At 41.4% G+C, this 20248-nt stretch overlaps 1 protein-coding gene across 1 annotated transcript; it reads right to left on the reverse strand.

The window, feature by feature from the left end:
• Positions 1–9457: 9457 nt before the first annotated feature.
• ltc4s (leukotriene C4 synthase) lies at positions 9458–19489 on the reverse strand. Its single transcript, XM_082178093.1, has 5 exons — positions 19341–19489; positions 15995–16094; positions 15838–15908; positions 10176–10257; positions 9458–9833 (listed from the first exon to the last, which is right to left on the reverse strand). The coding sequence occupies exons 1-5, from the start codon at positions 19399–19401 to the stop codon at positions 9683–9685; spliced, it is 465 nt and encodes a 154-aa protein (XP_082034219.1). The 5' UTR covers positions 19402–19489; the 3' UTR covers positions 9458–9682.
• Positions 19490–20248: the final 759 nt, after the last annotated feature.

Genomic DNA, 20248 nt, shown 5'->3' on the forward strand with positions numbered 1-20248 from the left:
TCGTTGAGGAAGCAGTGAAACACCACTGGATGTGAGAGTTTGCTCACACACACACACACACACACACACACACACACACACACACACACACACACACACACACACACACACACACACACACACACACACACACTCTCTCTCTCTCTCTCTCTCTCTCTCTCTCTCTCTCCAGCTTTAACAAGCAGCGCTGCATCTGCTGCTGATACCAGCAGGCCAAGAGACACACTCATCACTGAAGCACATCAGCTGGAGGGTGTGTGTGTGTGCAGACATGGGCAGTATTTCAATTAAATGTATTTTAAATACGTATTTAATTACTTTAGTGTATTTTGTCATTTGTATTTTGCAGGTGTGGAAAAAATAAAATGTAGTTTGTAACAAAATATTTTGGAGTGTATTTAGAGTATTTCAAATACTTAAGAAAAATCACCATATGCTTATCACCATATAAATGATTTTGCCATATTTTCGGTCTGATGTTGGCAATGGCAATGGCAATGTCCAGGTTAGATGCACGAAAATCACGTGACACCCTGTAGACTAGGGCTAGGCTCCCTCCAAGAAGTGAATGAGTTTTGAACACAGGAGAAGAAGTCATACGAATTAGCCACATTTTTATCACTCGTACGAATTGGTCGTGAGATAGTGTTGGAAAGGACCTGGCTTCACTGGACTCGTATCCACTAATCAAGCTGCTCTTCGTGAGATTCAACACCACTCTGCCATCATCAGCACCAGTTGAGCGTCTCTTTTCTTTTGCAGGCATGGTCTACCGCCCTCATAGAAGGGGATTAACTCCTGAAATATTGGAGAAGTTGGTTGTACTTAAAAACAACTAGCCTAAATGACAATGGTTTAGTTTTCTCTTTTGTAGCATAGTTGTGTTATTGCTACTATTTCTGTTATTGACCTTTCAATAAAGTTCCTCATTAAAGCTGTTAGCATAACATAAATATAGATTTATGGCTGTTTCCCCTCCCTTAGCCAGTGGTGAGGAAATGTCTCTCTACGATTATTCAAGCCTTAAGGCACGAGTAGAGTAACGGTGATAATATGGCTACGTAGCCTACATCAAACACGTTTTGCTATTAAGGGCAGCCTACCACACCATTGATGTGAACTTAGCTATACATGCCATTTACGTCAGAGGTAATTTCAGGGCTATTTCAGGCCCTGTAGAGATTTAGTGAAATGCCCATGCTTTTTTATTTTGCTACTTCGCCATTTTGAATTTACACATTTCTCATATTTGTGTTATTGCTACTATTTGTGTTATTGACCTTTCAGTAATAATAAAAAAAGACTTAAAGGGTTAGTTCACCCAAAAATGACAATTCTGTCAGTAACTACTCACCCTCATGGTGTTCCAACCCCGTAAGACCTTCGTTCATCTTCAGAACACAAATTAAGATATTTTTTATTAAATCTGAGAGCTGGCTCACTCCTCCATAGGCTTCTAAGACATTATAACTTGCTGGCCCAGAAAATGTATTAAAGACATCGTTAATATAGTCCAAGTGACTACAGTGGCTCAATCTTAAGTTTATAAAGCGACGAGAATACTTTTTGTGCGCAAAAAACCCCAAAAATAACAACTTTATTACACTATTCATTTCCTTCTCTCTGGGCCTCGAGTTATTTCACGTAGTGTTTTAGCGCAGCGCGTCTGTGTTGTACGACGTCACACGCATCACACACATGACCAGCGTCGGCCAATAGTGAGCCTACGTGTGACGTATAACACAGACGCGCTGCGCTAAAACACTCGTTATTTTGGGTTTTTTTTGCGCACAAAAAGTATTCTCGTCGCTTTATAAACTTAAGATTGAGCCACTGTAGTCACTTGGACTATATTAACGATGTCTTTAATAACTTTTCTGGGCCAGCAAGTTATAATGTCTTAGAAGCCTATGGAGGAGTGAGCCAGCTCTCAGATTTAATAAAAAAAATATCTTAATTTGTGTTCCAAAGATGAACGAAGGTCTTACGGGGTTGGAACACCATGAGGGTGAGTAATTACTGACAGAATTGTCATTTTTGGGTGAACTAACCCTTTAAGATTATTGTGGGAGTATTTTTGTATTTTCAAAATACTAATTACTTGTATTTTATTTAAATAAATTTTTCACATCAGTATTTTGTATTTTATTTTGTTACATTTCATGAGCCAGTAATTGTAGTTTGTAACAAAATAGTTTTTGATGTATTTGTGCCCACCTCTGTGTGTGTGTGTGTGTGTGTGTGTGTGCGTGCGTGCGTGCGTGCGTGTGTGCGTGCGTGCGTGCGTGTGTGTGTGTGTGTGTGTGTGTGTGTGTTCGCTCAAACGCTCATTTATCAAGCTCAATGCATCAGTTCACGCAGTTCAGATAGAGTCACGGTGCTCAGGTGAATGTCTTCAATTCACAAGTATCTATGTCACTTTTCACAATACAGTTTCAAAGCAGCCTAACAGAAAATTCTTGAATGTTTGAATAGCTGTTTCATCACATGTTTTCATGCAAATTTGGGGTAAGATCTCTAAATAAGAAGACGTGTAGCAGGTGCAGGTGTATAGCTTATTGAGGACAGGCAGCAATAGTGCATTATAAAACTCACACAGGTCTCTGACTGTGGAGGATATAGAAACTGTGCTCACGTCTACATGCAGATTATACTGTGATCTAGCTAAACATTTTCTGAGTTTATGCAAATATGTAAAACTGTTAAGATTATTCCGGTGCTCCTGTTGTTTACTGTATCTCTGAGATAAACTGTTGTTTTGCAGATCACACTCTCTCTCTCTCTCACACACACACACACACTCTCTCTCACACACACACACACACACACACACACACACACACACACACACACACACACACACTCTCTCACACACACACACACACACACACACACACACACACACACACACACACACACACACACACACACACATCCAATGACTCTAAACACATTACTCTCTGAGCAAAGTATTTCTTGATAATGTTTTGCTAAAAATACCACCTCAAACCAGCTGACCTTGACAGAGACTCGAGGAGAGAGAAACACGCATTCACGTTCATCTTCACATCTGGAGAAGCAGTAAAATGGTGAGATTGTCAGTCAGTGTGTGTATGAATAATCTAATTTTTGAACCAGTTTTCTCATTACATCTAATTATTATAAGTTCCTTTCATCTCTGAGGTGGAAATCCCAGATTCTCTGAAGGGTGTGTGTGTGTGTGATCATGAGGATCATTATATGCCACGTGACACACACACACACGTCTCTCTCTCAAAACGCTTTCTGTCTCACTGCTGAGACTTAAGGCCAATTTATACTTCTGCGTTGAGTGTACGCCGTAGTGTACGTCGTAGGCTACGCACGTAGGCGACGCCGTCGTGAGCATTTATACTTCTGCGAATGTCTGTGTTGCTCTGCAGTTACACCGCCGAAACGCTAGTTGGCGCGGGTGGGTTTTAATGTTCCAGTTCCACTGTGTTTACATTCCTCGCGGCTGTTTTGAGTTTAGGTTTCTACGAGCAATGGCGACTGAAGGAGTCATACAGATGGCTGTATTTCCACACTTCTTCAAGCAATCTCTCGGTCACTTGGTCTATTTCCATGGCTCTTCACTGATCTTCGGCATTTAAAAATGGCGGGCGGGCGGTGCAGAGTGCAGAAGATCATTCCGGAAAAGCGTAGGAGGAAACGCGATGCTATCCAGCCGACCAATCACAGATCTTGCGGTCCGCGTCGCCGCGACGCCGCGACGCGTAGTTACATTTTTGAGGAGGTGCGCGTCAGGGTACGGCGAAGGGTACGACGTATGGTACACGTCAATGCGTATGCTACGCCGTACCTTCTACGCGCACCCGACGCAGAAGTATAAATTGGCCTTTAGACAGGAGCCGTTCTGTACCATAATGTCAATGTTGTGCAAAGAAAAGGGATTAATTCAAAATATATTCTCACATTGCCAGATCTATATAGTCTATCATATAGTTTATAGTATACATATATATTTTATAGTATCGAGCGCGAGTAATAAGCGTCTGTTGCAGTTCACTTAACGGCCACCGATGTCGCTAATAACAAGAGTTTCTCAATTCTACATACAAAACCGCCTTAAAGTGGAAATCAGTTTACTAAATAATGTAAACTTGACTGACTTGCTTAATCTCCACTTTAAGGTTGATCCATTTTCGAATGTCCATGTTAAAACATGATAATGCAAAGCAACTCTGAAATTATGATACATATGTGCATTTATGTGTGCTTTCCGTAGTGCAGTAGCCTACATTTAATGTAATGTAAGTTATAATGTACGGGTGTGGGAGCACTCTTAATCAAACAACCAATCAAAATGCAACTTTGCCTAACAGACTGCTCTTAACTAAATTATTGGGGTTTAAATATCTCCTCAGATCTCGCGCATGTGTCTCGTGAACTCACGTCAGAGCCTCACACAGAAGAAAATGAAGAGTTGAATAAAGTCGAATTTGTCGTTAAAGTTTTTTTTTTGCACACAAAAAATATTCTCGTCGCTTGGTAAACTTAAGGTTGAGCCACTGTAGTCACTTGGACTATTTTAACTATGTTTTTACTAACTTTTCTGGACCGGCTGAATGAAATGACCTAACAGCCTATGGAGGAGTGAGACAGCTCTCAGATTTCATCACAAATATCTTAATTTGTGTTCTGAAGATGAACGAAAGTCTTATGGGGTTGGAACAACATGAGGGAGAGTGATTACTGACAGAGTTTTCATTTTTGGGTGAACTAACCCTTTAATATTCACATTAGGACGACAATGGACTTGGCAAATGTAATTTCTAAATGGCATATTTTATCATTAAAACCCCTAATCACGTTGATCTTGATCTGCTATCGTCAGCTGACCCATCTGACCAGTGGACACAATTCATCATTACACTAGAACTATTCACAACACTTCATCACATCATGATGATGCCACACGCCTTCAGTCAGTGGCACCGTCACACAGATGTGCAGCGCTCTCTTTCATGCAACATGAAAGCCTCGATTACTTCCTTCAGTTCCTCTTATAAACAGACACATGTTCACCATTACCTCCAACTCCAGCACATGCAGTCACTGACTTTGCCATTGAGGTTTTTCTTTCTTTCTTTTTAACTAGTTCCAGTTCTGAAACTATGTTGGTGTCATTGAGGTCTACTGATGTGGGCGAGGGGCTAAGTGAAAGGCCAGTCTGTGTTTCCGAGATTACTGAATTAATTCGAGCTGTGGAACTGCAACCTGATCAACGCCCCTGCACACGGCCAAGGATTTGTTGGGGTTGTGAGCAGACTGGACATTTAGTTCATCATTGACTACGTTTACATGCAGCCAATAACCCGTTCAAAACCGGGATATTAGCAATAACCCGGTCGCGCACGGCCATGTAAACACCGGCAAAAACCCTGATATGCTCATATCCCGGTTTTTAAAAACCCGGATATTATACCTGGGGTACCCCCTTTCTAACCCGAATATTTGGTCATGTAAACGCGTATAGTGTCCTAAGCTAGCCAGTAACCAGGGAAATGTGATGGGGTCCGCATGATCATCCCAATATGAGTCATCACCAGCAGGAGTCTCAAGAGATGGACAAAGGGAAGATGATCAAGGGCTGTTGGGGTTGGCCTCATATTACAGGAGGTTTGTGCATGGTTTTTCCAGCATTGCGGACCCACTATTCTGCCTGCTGAAGAAGGAGAAGTCCTTTGCTTGGACTGAGGGGTGTCAAAACTCTTTTGCTGCCCTGAAAGAGACTCTGATCACAGCCCCTGTATTGGTCCCCCCTGACCTGGCACTGCCCTTCATTCTGGATACTGACGCCAGCAATGTGGGTATGGGGGCGGTCCTCTCTCAGGTGGGGGTTGGGGGTGAGCGGTTTGTGGCCTACTACAGCAAAGCGTTCAAAAAGGCAGAACACAGATACTGTGGTCACTAGACGGGAACTTGTTGCGGTGCTTTTTGCAGTCCGATACTTTGAGTATTACCTGTGCAGGCTACCTTTCACTGTACGCACTGATCATTCAGCTCTCCAATGGCTAATGTCATTCAAAGAGCCAGAGGGCCAGCTGGCACACTGGATTGAGGAACTTCAGGCATACAACATGAGAGTAGTACACCGTCCAGGGTCAGACCAAACAAACGCAGATGCTCTTTCTCGTCGGCCATGCTTTGCCGACGGGTGTCGGTACTGTGACTAAAGAGAAGCCAGGGAAAGAGAGCTGGAGGACCCGGATGCCAGTGGGGCTTCTGTGGTTTGTAAGCATGGTGATAAGCCGGGGTGTTTGACGGTGGGGACAGTGGGAGTAGAGGACTGGAGGCGGCTGCAAGAGGAAGATGCGGACCTGCAGCCATTAATCCAGTGGGTCCAAAAACATCAGTGACCTCTGTGGGAGGAAGTGGCCATTCTCTCTTTGTCGAGAGATGTGGAGGATTTTTGTTGGTGGTGTGATGGTTGCACTTCACACAAGGGCTCGCCTGTCCAGTCCCTTGCTCCCCTGCAACAGTTCCCCGTAGGAGGCCCAATGGAGAGAGTAGGGGTGGATGTAATGGGTCCTTTTCCATGTTCGGAGAGGGGTCACAGGTTTGTGCTGACAGCTATGGATTATTTCACTATATGGCCAGAAGCTTACACACTGCCTGATTAAGAAGATGAGACAGTGGTGAACGCGTTGGTGGATGGCATGTTCAGCCGGTTTGGGGTTGCAGAATCCATACACAGCGACAAAGGCCGTGATTTTGAGTCGCGTGTCTTCTCTGTGAGGTGTGAAAAATTAGGGATTCACAAAACAAGGACCATCCCTTTGCATCCCCAAAGTGATGGCCTCGTTGAGAGGTTTAACAGGACACTGGCGGAACAGCTGGCCATTGTGTCTGCCAAGCATCAGCGAGGCTGGGATACGCACTTGCCATTTATCCTAATGGTGTGCCGATCCGCTGTGCAAGACTCAACCTTTTGCACACCCACCCTTTTGATGTTGGGGCGGGAGATCAGAACACCTGGGGAAATGTCTTTTGGGAGGCCACCTGATGTGCCTGCTGTGCCCCCTGGCCCTGAGTATGCTAGGAAGCTTCAGGACTCATTGGAAACTGCTCATAATTTTGCAAGGAAGCAGTTGTTAAAAGCGGTGACCCGGCAGAAGCGAAATTATGACCTAAAAGCAAAAGGGTGTCATTGCACAGCGGGAGAGCTGGTGTGGGTGTACAGCCCTCAGAGAAAGAAGGGCAGGTGCCCTAAACTTGACCCCAAGTGGGTTGGGCCGTGCAGTGTTCTGGAGAGAATCGGAGAAGTTGTTGACCGAGTTCAGTTGCCTCGAGGGGTAGGAAGGTGGCCGTGCACCGGGACAGATCGGCACCTTATAGAGGAAGTGCCGCTACAGCCCAAACACCGGCGTCCTCTACAGTTGTGCCTACCCCGGAGGGTGGACCAGGACCCCGGTCGAGCACTTCCAGTCCTCTGGCAGACCCACATACAGCCACACCAGTTCTTGAGCTGCAAACCTCGCATTCATATACAGCCCGGCTTCAGTTACACAAGAAGGGAAACTGCGGCCTCAGCGAGTCAGGAGGCCGTCGAGGCGGTTCAGGGACTTTGTTTGTTCCCTCGAGGTCCTATCATTTTCTCCGTTCGGTATAGTACTTACCTCATCAGTGCTACAGTCTGATTCCTGTGAGTGACTTGATACAGCTAATCACAACACCCATGAAGAGGAAACGACTGAAGCTTTAAGGGGGTTGATGGACTCAAACTACTTCATCTGTGTTTTGATCATCGATCCGAATCCGATCTAGTCTTTGAGAAAATGTCATTTTCTCAGCTTTTTGCTCAAAATGTTGATTTTTTTATGAAACTTACCCACATTAAAGTGTTGATAAAAAAGAATACATAGTGCTAGAATAAAATTTTTAAAGGCAGAAGCTCTATATTTTATGTGCAGATGTTCATACAACAAAATATTCTGGGGGACATGAAAGTTTTGCAAAAATTATCAAAAATGCGAGAGAGTTAAAAGTAGTTTAGAAGGCAGACATAATCAAAGATAGCCAGGCAATAGTCAGACATCCAGTAATGCGCTCATGGTGTCTGTGCATTTGTGTTGTTGTTTTTTTCCTTAATATGTTTATTGTATCACAAAATCAAGACAATAGCTAATAAATGTGTTTTCCAAGACTAATTTCTAAAGTCATTTCATGCAGGTCTGGTCCAAACGCGCAGCTGGTTAGCGTGTGTTACAGAGCGTATACTTCAGCTTAATTGTAAAGGAAAATTATAGAACTTTAAAAATAACAAATAAAATTAGCATTACTATTTATGAAATTATTTATTAATTCATGCTTTTTTTTTTTTTTTTTAAGGGAGAAAATCAGATTTTGAAATTTCAAAGCTTATTTAAATTTGGTCCTATAATCTTTACCACCAGGAATGGTAGTTTGAGTGATTCTGTGGTTCTGCTGTACAGAAGCAAAGCGTCATTCTAGGGTTTCTATATGTTGGCAGATGTCCATCAGCTCAGTACAGCACAGCCTCCAGTGACTCTGCTTTATGGTATTTCATCAAACACCAGAGCAGGGAATAAAGAATTCACACTGATCTAGTCTTTACTGACAGGCACTGATCTACGCAGCTGTAGCGCCTCCTAGCGGTCAAACATACAAAACACTGTCCACAGATGCAGAGCAATTCAGTCAAACACTTGAGGATTTAGAGATTTGTGTGTGAAGTCTGTCAAACAACATTCTAGTCTTTACTGTTTACAAATGCTTACAGATTAGAAATACATGGCTTTAAACATTAACTATCAACATTAACTAATTATAATCTATCTGTCTATCCATCTATCTATATCTGTCTACCTATCCATCTCTCTGTCTGTCTCTCTATCTATTATTTCAAATCTATCTATCTCTGTCTATCTATATATCTATCTCTCTGTATATCTATCTCTCTGTATATCTATCCATCAATCTATTATTTATAATCTATCTGTCTATCCATCTATCTATATCTGTCTACCTATCCATCTCTCTGTCTGTCTCTCTATCTATTATTTCAAATCTATCTATCTCTGTCTATCTATATATCTATCTCTCTGTATATCTATCTATCTATCTATCTATCTATCTATCTATCTATCTATCTCTCTCTCTCTCTCTCTCTATCAGTCTGTCTATATATTATTTCTAATCTATCTTATCTCTAGTCTATCTATCTATCTATCTATCTATCTATCTATCTATCTATCTATCTATCTATCTATCTATCTATCCATCCATCCATCCATCCATCCATCCATCCATCCATCCATCCATCCATTGCCCCATTAAATTAATTTCTTAAGTCAATACTCGTTTACCTTGTTAGACAACATTTTCAGTGAAAAGCTTGAGAGTAAATATGAGAAGTGATGTATGAAGAAAACATACTAAATATTACCAAATATCACTTGGAAGCAGAATATTTTTTTATTGTGCGTCATTTCTGGTCAAGTTGTAATTTGTGTAAAATTATACAAAACAAATGTTTAATTGTATTTAGGATACAAAAACAAGACATAATTCTCCTGTGAGATGTATACTTCCACTATTGGACATTCTCAGTGGAAAATTAACATCCTATATTTGATATATAAATGTAATGCTATATAAATGTATTGCTGCTTGTAGTTCATGTGTGTTCAGTCAGGCCCAGTAGATGAGTGACGGAGTGCATCAGGTCCAGTCCCAGATAGGCATGTGTGAGGGAGCAGACGACACCCAGCCCGGACTGAGCGATCAGAGCCCACTGCATCTTAGCACTGAAGTACAGCGGCTCCAGTCTAACAGAGGACAGAGACAGGTGAGTACACACACACACACACACACACACACACACACACAACGGACTGAGTGATCAGAGCCCACTGCATCTTAGCACTGAAGTACAGCGGCTCCAGTCTAACAGAGGACAGAGACAGGTGAGTACACACACACAGACACACACACACACACACACACAACGGACTGAGTGATCAGAACCCACTGCATCTTAGCACTGAAGTACAGCGGCTCCAGTCTGCCGGAGGACAGCCACAGGTCAGCCGACACCAGCACACACACACACCAACATTACTGACCACACACACCAACATCAACATTACTGACCACACACAGCACTTTACCTGCCCTGAGCCGACTCCGCATAGCCGTGGAAGTACAGATACCGGCCATAGAGGTACAGGATCCCGAAGAGCGCTGCCAATGCTAGAGAGAGAGAGAGAGAAATATCACATCGTAGAACCATTTTTGGTTCCTCAAAGAATCTTTCAGTGATCTGGGGTTTCATTTATAAAACTGTGCGTAGGATTCTTACTAAAAGTGTACGTGCGCCCAGAAGCCAAAAATGGCGTACGGCAAAAAACTAAATCTGACTTATAAACCCGTGCGTCCGCCAGACCCCGCGCAAAAATCCCTTTATAAATCCCAGTAAGAGGAAGATTGTGCGCATTCGCATCTCCACCCCGGAATAACTATATATGAGCTTGCAACGCCTCGTTTTACTATGCATATCCTCATCTGCATATCATTTGCATAAGCATATTCATCCACGTGATGCCATATTTAATGGTACAAGACATTATGAAAATATGAGGCCCAAGGTAGGGACAGACGCCAGCTAGTCCTGGAGGAGGTGTGGGCAGGTGCTGAAGAGGAAAGGACCTGCAGGATGGTGGGCATGGGGCAGCAGAGGTGGGAGGGTGTGCTGGAGAAGAAGATCTCTTGGAATCACTTCGGGCCGCTATGCCGTCTGAGTGGAGTCACTGAATTCCGCAGCGCTGCCCCACTGTGGATACGTCTATTGGTCCCGCTTGCACGGCGTCCGGGAGCCTGGCTAGCGCTTCCCAGCCCGTCTCACTGGCTCATCCGTACCATCAGACTCGGCTATGCGATTCAGTTCGCCCGGCGCCCCCCAGACTTTAGGGGCATTCAGTTCTCCCATGTTCTGGCAGAAAATGCCCCTGTGCTCAGGGCAGAGACAGAGAGATGGTGAAGGACACGATCGAGCCAGTCCCTCCAACCGATATGAAGACCGGACGTTTCTTCGCTTTGCGTTCGAGGGGTGGGCATATCAGTACAAAGTCTTACCCTTCGGGCTGGCCCTGTCGCCCCGTGTCTTCACGAAAGTCACAGAGGCGGCCACTGCTCCCATGTGCGAGCGTGGTGTTCGCATTCTCAACTACCTCGACTCATTCTGGCGCAGTCAAGAGAACAGTTGTGCGAACAAAGGGACATGATGCTCAGTCACCTCAGCCACCTAGGGCTTCGGGTCAAGTGGGAAAAGAGCAAACTCACCCCCGTGCAGAGGATCTCTTTTCTCGGAATGGAGCTGGACTCAATCAACATGACAGCGTGCCTCACGGATGCCCGCGTCCAGTCAGTGTTGGACTGCGTGAGCACGCTCGGATTGCTTCATATGAGGCCGCATCAACACTGGCTCCAACACTGGCACTGGGGGTGGCAGCGCGGCTCGTGCCGGATGTCCATCACTCTCAGCCCGTGGTCAGACCCTTTGTTCTAGGGGAACACCTGCCCGTAGAAACAAGTGTCCAGACATGTTGTGGTCACCACGGATGCCTCTGCCACCGGCTGGGGGACATGCAGCTTCAGGTCCAGCTGATATGGAGGCGCTTCGGGAATGCACAGGTAGATCTGTTTGCCGCCCCGGACATGTCCCACTGCCAGTTGTTTTTCTCCCAGACTGAGGGCACCCTCAGCACGGACGCACTGGCACACAGCTGGCCCCGGAGCCTATTTTGTCTATCATAGTTTTAGTGTAGTTTTAGTTGACAAAAAGTCATAGCATTTTTTGCCAACTTAGTCATTACTTTTAGTCAAAAAGTAGTTACCGACATTCATTTTGGTAGCTATTTTATATGTAGTCTTTAGATAAAAAATGTCATTATAATTTTTCTCTCTAGGCCAATTCATTTAAGCTTATTCTAGGAGGTTCTAGGTGACCTACCCCAGGCGGTAGTTGACACCCCTCTACGAGGCGCCTCTATGCATTGAAGTGGAACCTGTTCGTTGATTGGAGTTCTCACCAGGAGAACCCCTGAACTTGCTCGATTAGAGCAGTGCTTTCCTTCCTGCAAGAAGGGCTGGAGCGATGCATTTTCGGTCAACGAATCGTGCCTGGAATTCGGCCCAGCTAACTCTCACTTGATCCTGAGACCCCGGCCCAGATACGGGCCCAAGGTTCCTACCACTCCCTTCCGGGACCAGGTGGTGAACCTGCAAGCGCTTGGACAGCGCTTCTTCCTGGGCGCTGGCACACGGCGCCTCGCTGATCTGTAGAGCTGCGTGCTGGGCGACACCTAACACGTTCGCTAGATTTTATAGCCTATGTGTTGAGCCGGTTTCTTCCCGTGTGATCGCTTCAACCAGACAGTAACACCGAAGTTCCTGCTCTAGTGTCAGCTTTCTGCGCCACTCCCCTCCACATGGAGCGGATATTTGCTCCAGTCGAGTTCCACACTTAGGCGACCCCTGTCAAGTTTCTCCGCACACCTCGGCGGTCGGACGTGGCGGAGCGTCTGACGCCAGTCCTAGTACTTGTATGCTTGTGTAACCTGTGCTAGGCTGGGTCCCATATGTTGTGATCCTGGCGATTTAAAGTGGTTTTCCTTCATCTGCTCCTCACCTTTCAGGACCTGTTTTGTGCGATGCAGCGGTTATAATTGAGACCCTATTTCTTAAAAGAACCATTATTTTCTTTCTTAGTGTGAAGAACATTTAAAGTCCCCCTGTAGTCAATAATTGAATCCCTTAAAACTCATCTTTGATCACCAAAATGACATTTAAACGTTTTTTTTCCTTGAAAAAATGTCTTCATGTCTTAAAATATCTTGAATATAACTCGACACTCTTGCCTCATTTAGTATGCGTGGTTCTATGAATATGCAAATGAGCCCCGTCTCCACTCACTCACTCAGCTCAGTGATCCACTGGTTGACGATCACACATTGATCTGATTGGTTACAAGGTAGTTTGTGACACCAGCGATTTCAAAGCGTGTGTTTGAGACTGTCTTTGGTTCACTGCAGTTTTAAGGAGGAAATACTCAGCAATGCTGTCGACTTATGAACTTACACATGGTTTGTCTTAAAGCATATTAAACACACCACATACACACATAAACTACATTAAACGCTGGATTTTCTCCACAGGGGGACTTTAAATGTTCTTCATGGAACCATAGATGCCAATCAAGAAGCTTTATTTTTAACTGTGATGCTTGATTTAACCTAACATTGATCACCAGCTTATTTTAGGCCATTCGTTTAGATCTGAACGGAGGTGTTTTTTAAAAAACACAACAAAACAACAGGACTGCACGGTTTTGTATAAAACATTTTCAAAGTTTGTTTTGTTTGCATGCAAAACTGAGGTGTGTGATGTCAGATTATGGTGGAAGTCAGTGTCAGATGTGAGAGCTGTTTAATCTAGATAGACTTAATATAGTTAACCACAGTAACAAGGCAGGTATTATTTGTACACTTCTCACAAGGGGAAGTTCCTCTTTCTAGGCCAGCCTGAGGGGGTTTGTTACCATCCGTCAAGTTCCCAAAAAAACCCTCTAAACCCGTCAAAACTGACCAGTCTGACCAAACATCTAGGCATTTTCACTCTTTCAAATGAAACATTAGATGCTCTCTGTTACAATAAATAAATCAAGACATTTTCAGGGCGGTCGAATGCAATAATAATCCACGAAAACATGCCAGCATAACTAGCTTAGGTTGCTTTTTCAAAAGCTCTTTCACATGAAACATTTGTTGTGTTGAGCCATTTCAGTGACTTTTGTTCGATTTGTTCATTGCAAACAGTCTGTAAATGTGCCAATAAATCTGATTTGCAATGGGGGTTGAATAATTTCGATTACAACTGTATTTGCAAGATGCTTGAGCTAGTCTTATTAACACCACAAAATATTACAGCTGCATTTCATCACGATTAATTATGGAAGCTTGTTTCCGCCATGGGATAAAACAATTTAAAAGATAATTGCGACTTTTTTTCCTCACAATTCTGACCTTTTATCCCTCAGAATTGCAAGATATAAACTTGTAATTTTGACTTGTTTTTAGCAAATGCGAGTTTAACCCTCTACAGCACAGGGCAACGGAACGGTTTCTTAAGCCTATGTTCAGTACATGTTTTTTTTAAATGATTGCAACCAATTAGAATGGTTGAAAAAGTATCAAAGAACAGTCCAATAAGGTTTGAGAGTCACTATCATGCAGCATTTGAAGGTGCGATGTCCTGTTCTGACACATTGTGTGAGAAGAAGACAAGATTATTTGCTTTAGTAATCTTATTTAAAATGACATGAACTTTACATAAAAAATGTGTGTGTGTGTGTGTGTGTGTGTGTGTGTGTGTATGAAGATGTAGAGAAGGTTTTATGGTTTTATGAAGTTTTTTTTGTTTTGCATGTTCAGAAACTGGGTGCACAGGAACACCCAAAGTGATGTGCAAAAAGTGTAACGTACACCGTTTCACAGCAGAGAGGAACTGCTTTATTTCTGCACAAGGAGTGAAATCTCATTACATGAAGTGCATGATATGACATACAAACCTATGCCTGTATATGATCAAATATATCAATGTGTTTCAAGTGTTTTTCCCATTTTACTTTACTTTTCTCTACATTTTTGAAAAAGATTTGCGATTTTTGTATTGCTCTCTGAGCATTGTATGATGCTGATTTCGGGGGGTCGGGGGAATTATCAATAAATCAATAAAATGTTCCCAAATCAGCCAAGAAATTGTGTGGAGTAGAGGGTTAAATAATTATTTTATGACTTTTCTCAGAATTGTGAGATATAAAGTCTTTATATCTCACAATTATGAGTTTAAGGAAGTCATACTGACTTGCAATTCTGACTTTATAACTTGGAATAACTATAATACGCAATTCTGACTTTATAACTTGGAATGACTATATTACGCAATTCTGACTTTATAACTTGGAATAACTATATTACGCAATTCTGACTTTATAACAATTTCAGAGTTTATAACTCGCAATTCTGACTTTATAACTTGGAATGACTATATTACGCAATTCTGACTTTATAACTTGGAATGACTATATTACGCAATTCTGACTTTATAACTTGGAATGACTATATTACGCAATTCTGACTTTATAACTTGGAATAACTATATTACGCAATTCTGACTTTATAACAATTTCAGAGTTTATAACTCGCAATTCTGACTTTATAACAATTTCCGAGTTTATAACTCGCAATTCTGACTTTAAAACACACAATTGAGAGTTTGTATCTCGCAATTCTGACTTTATATCACACTATTGAGAGTTTGTATCTCGCAATTCTGACTTTATATCACACTATTGCGAGTTTATATCTCACAATTCTGACTTTATAACAATTTCCGAGTTTATAACTCGCAATTCTGACTTTAAAACACACTATTGAGAGTTTATATCTCACAATTCTGACTTTATAACACACTATTGAGAGTTTATATCTCACAAATCTGACTTTATAACAATTTCAGAGTTTATATCACGCAATTATGACTTTATAACTCGGAATTGTGACTTTATATCTTGCAATTTTTAGAAAAAAGTCAGAATTGCGAGTTTATATTACACAAGAAAAAAGTCAGAATTGTGAGATAAAAAGTCGCAATTACGTTTTTATATTCAGTGGCGGAAACATAATTAATTAATATGTTCTTCTTTGAGAACAAAGTTGGCAGTAGTCTACCTGGTGATGGTTATGCTTGGTCTTTCAGCTGAGAGAGACTCACCTTGACTGAAGAAAACTCCAGCCAGCCAAAGTGAGAAGATGAAAATGGGGAAATACTCTGAACAGTTCGCTCTGGAAAAGCAAGATGATGACAGACATATGAGACAAAGCCTCTCAGCATTCATATGATGTGTGTAAGTGCGGTTCCTCTGACTCACTGGGCTCGGAAGACCCGCTCAAACTCGGGCGGGCCGGTGGTGGCGGGCGGAGAGACCGAGTGCTTGCGGCGTGCGTAGATCACCTTCAGGGAGAAGTACGCTGAGGGAATAAACACGTTATTACCTACAGTCTATGGTTATTACACGGCTCTGTGGAATACTTGATTCTGATTGGTCAATAGCGCCATCCAGTGGTATGTTATGGTGCATTCAAGTCCTCCTGGGAAGTCGTGTGCGTTCAAGTCACTTTCGTTGGCGTAAGATGGCGGTGTACTTTCTCTTAATCAATTACACAAAAATACAGCAAGGTTCTTAAACTCTAATTCTAGAAAATGAAGAACAAAGAAATGTGCATCAGGTGTGCTTTGCTTTTTTATGTTTTTAATTGATTTATGAAGCCACTGCAAATTTTATCGTTAATATTACATCGTTATATTATAATGCCATCATCTTCTGTTCAGGCAATTAGCTTACTGCGCTGTAAATAGAAAAGCCTGACAATATCACTGATAAATAACTATTGTTGTATTCCGCCATGTTTCTCACTGACAAACGCTCCCAACTCATAAAGATCAGGGCTTACATTGTGGTGGCGTGTGTTCAACTGGTAAATACGATCTTTAGACTTACACGGCTCTGTGGAATACTTGATTCTGATTGGTTCTTTATAACAATTATAACAGCTCCATCCAGCGGTGTGATATGTAAGGGATAATGTAGAGCGAGGCGGTTGTTATAGCGAATAACCCCCCCGACAGGCTGAACGGGAGCGCGAAGCGGAGGGGTCTTGAATCAGCCTGAAGGGGTTATTCGCTATAACAACCGCCTCGCTCTACATTATCCCGCTTATTACATGGCTACCTACAAAATAAATAAATAATTTGACACAAAATATTGATTTAAAAGGGAGTTTATTGATTTAAAAACGATTGTATTGCATCCGCTAAAGAAAATAGTCCGTTCCGCGTCCATAGCAACGCTCTGTTTTTCATGGCAACGGTCGCCATTTTGTGACTGTTTGTACACTGTTGGATTATAAGATACAAACAGGTACGATTTTAAAGGGGTGATGAACTGAGAAATCAAAATTTCCTTGAGCTTTTGACATATAAGAGATCATCATACTATAATAATATCCTGTAAGTTTCAGAACTGAAAACTACCTTGTTAGTCCAATAAAAGCTTTTATAGACATCAGGCTCAGCAAACGACTCGTTTTTCAAAGTGGGGAACTATGACGTCAAAGAGGATAAAACACCGCCTCCACAAAAGAAGATCAACGCCTACTTCAACACGGCCTGTTTAGCCCCGCCCACCGATTCGCCCAAACATGCTAAATAACATAGGACGACATGATAATTGCTAAACCGGATCGAGCTACTTCCAAGCAATAAACATGCTGTTTACTAAATATTGTGCAGTGCCTGTTTGTGGAAGAAGACAGTCTGCATAAGCTTCCTTCGGATTCCAGCATGGTTAAACTTTATTAAATCAGTCAATCACAATTTCCCGACACGGATCTGCCAGCAACATGCAAGTAACCATGCGTATTCTAATGATTTGTAGTGTATTCAGTGATTTCTGTGTAATTATTCAAGTTCAGATATTTCTCTTAAAATCGTTCAATACTGTTTATGCATCAGTGACTAAACGATCAACTTCACATAATTTCTCGTAGAATTATGAAAATAATATTTTTTAAACTGAAAGCGATCCCTTTCCAATCGCCCAAGCTGTCAATCAAACAGCACGATTTGTTAATCTCGATAGCTGTAATAGTAAAAACGTAGTAAAAGTTTTCGAGAGAGTTCATATAATACTAGCTATTTCATATGCAAGCATGCAGCCAATCACAGCAGTGGGCGTTTGCACTGCAGTCTCACAGCAGACACGCCCCTTAAAACAGAGCGTTCAAATCTGAGGCTGAAATCAGGCTTGGAAAAATGGCTTTTATTTATAAATTATGACAATTTTTGATGTAAAAATCATACTAACATTATAAGGGCACCCCAGGCAACATTATAAAATAATAAAACAATCCAGTTCATGACCCCTTTAAAACAGTTTAATCTGAAATCAATATCTCTTATCTCCATTATTATGTGTTGAAATGAATAAGTGGTGTGACTGTATACCGTATCTCTTAAATGTCCGTCTAGTTTGATCTTGCCGCTGAAACTGCTCTCTCTCCGCGGAAGCTTTGTGTTTAAAAACACCTGATAATATTCAACTCAGATCAATATTTCGCGTTTAATGATTTACTGATGTGGCAAGTAGCCGTGTAATAAGCGGGATAATGTAATAATAATAATGATAATAATAATAATTGTATAATTAATAATACATTATCCCTCATACACCGGCTTCAACGCAGATTTAACTTAATTATAAGGCAAACAAATTTCTAACAAACATTGTGAAATATCCCGTTCTTAATCCGGATGTTTGGTCTTTAATTTAAACATATGTCGTCATACATTCACCTGACAAGCAAAAATATATTAGGCTAACACTTGCTTTAGTGAATTTATCTGACAAAAGTTATTTTTTCTTCAAATAACTTTACTTTTCTGACAAATCTTAAAGGGATAATTCATAATTCTGTCATCGGAACATATAGAAGATATTTTGGACACTTTACGGTACATTAGTTAACTACATTAGTTAGAATGAACTAATAATGAACTGCACTTATACAGCATTAATCTTTGTTAATGTTAATTTCAACATTTACTAATAATTTTTTTAAATCTTGTTAACATTAGTTAATGCACTGTGAGCTAACATGAAAAATGAACAGCTGTATTTTTGATCAACTAACGTTAACAAAGATTAACAAATACAGTAACACATGTATTGCTCATTTTTAGTTCATGTTAGGTAATACAGAGTAACTAATGAACCTTATTGTAAAGCGTAACTGATATTTTGATAAACATGTCTCAGTATTTTTGTCAACAGTCACTAAAACAATCTTCAAAATACTATCTTTTGTGTCATAAACGACATTAGGGTGAGTAAACTAACGTTATCCATTTATGTAAAGTTGCACAATAACACGTGATACATTAAGTTTGTCCAGCTAACGTCCAAGTCTTATTTTGAAATGTGTAACCTTTATTGTTCTAGTGTATTCTGCAGTATTCCACTCGTTTCAAGGCTAATCCTGTCATATAATATCCTACGAGCCAACATGATAATTGGAGTTACTTTAGTCACGTACTAGTTTAAAGTCCATCTCACGCAGTAACAGAATCATGTCCATTCTCTACGTGAAAGAGTTAAAGTTGCTCAAGCACTTTCATCACACTGTATATAAACTGTTTCTCTGAGCAGACTGAGTTACCTTGCTCCATCATTCCCAGCACTGTGACGGCTGCCACCAACACGACCTGATCCAGCATCATCCCTGTGCGTGTGTGTGTGTGTGTGTCCAAACCACACGCCCTGGCTCTTCCTTGATCACTATATCACCATGACTAGATTGGGCGGGTCACAGACATATTACCCACATTACAGCACTAATACATTTACATTTAGTCATTTAGCAGACGCTTTTAGGAGTATAATAGTATTCTGACAGCAGGTGCAACAGGTTTCAATGAAAATGACCAAAAAAAACAACACTACTGTATATGTGAAACAAGCTTGGTTAAAACAGGACTTCAAAGCATTTAAAAATTTAGCAAAATATCTCATTTATCTTTGGAAATATTTTTTACACAATGCGTCACAAAAACAACGTGATGCCTACAGTTAAGAACACAAGATGCCTGTGCTTTCCAGTGCAGATCAGTCCTTTTAAGCAGGACACACATCAGATTCAGAGTGTGCTTTCCTGAACCGCGACTCAAAGCTAGGCTAAGTGCTACTCAGTCATTTTTGACCGAAAAAGTTTACACTTTTTTTTACTTGATCAGACGATCTTGATTGATACTAAACTTGGTAAAGGTTTCGGCACTTGCTGTGTGAACATCTGTTACTGCTCCCAAACACACTCTCACTGAAAGCTCATTTACTGAGGTATCAGCCGCACATTTGGAACAGACTTGTTTAGATTTTCTTGCAGTTTTAGAGTAAAATGTGATTTTGAAAATCTATATTTCATATAAAAAATATAAATAGTATTTTTGTGCATTTTTAATAACAATAAACATAAAATTCGGGGTTTTTTTTACACTTTTCACTTCATCAATAATCTGCCGAGTGTCGTCTTTGAAAAGAGATCAAACTGAAGTCTGAGCGCTGAAGCAT

Source organism: Leuciscus leuciscus, assembly GCF_965113295.1.
Source record: "Leuciscus leuciscus genome assembly, chromosome: 8".
In the NCBI taxonomy this organism is placed as follows: domain Eukaryota; kingdom Metazoa; phylum Chordata; class Actinopteri; order Cypriniformes; family Leuciscidae; genus Leuciscus; species Leuciscus leuciscus.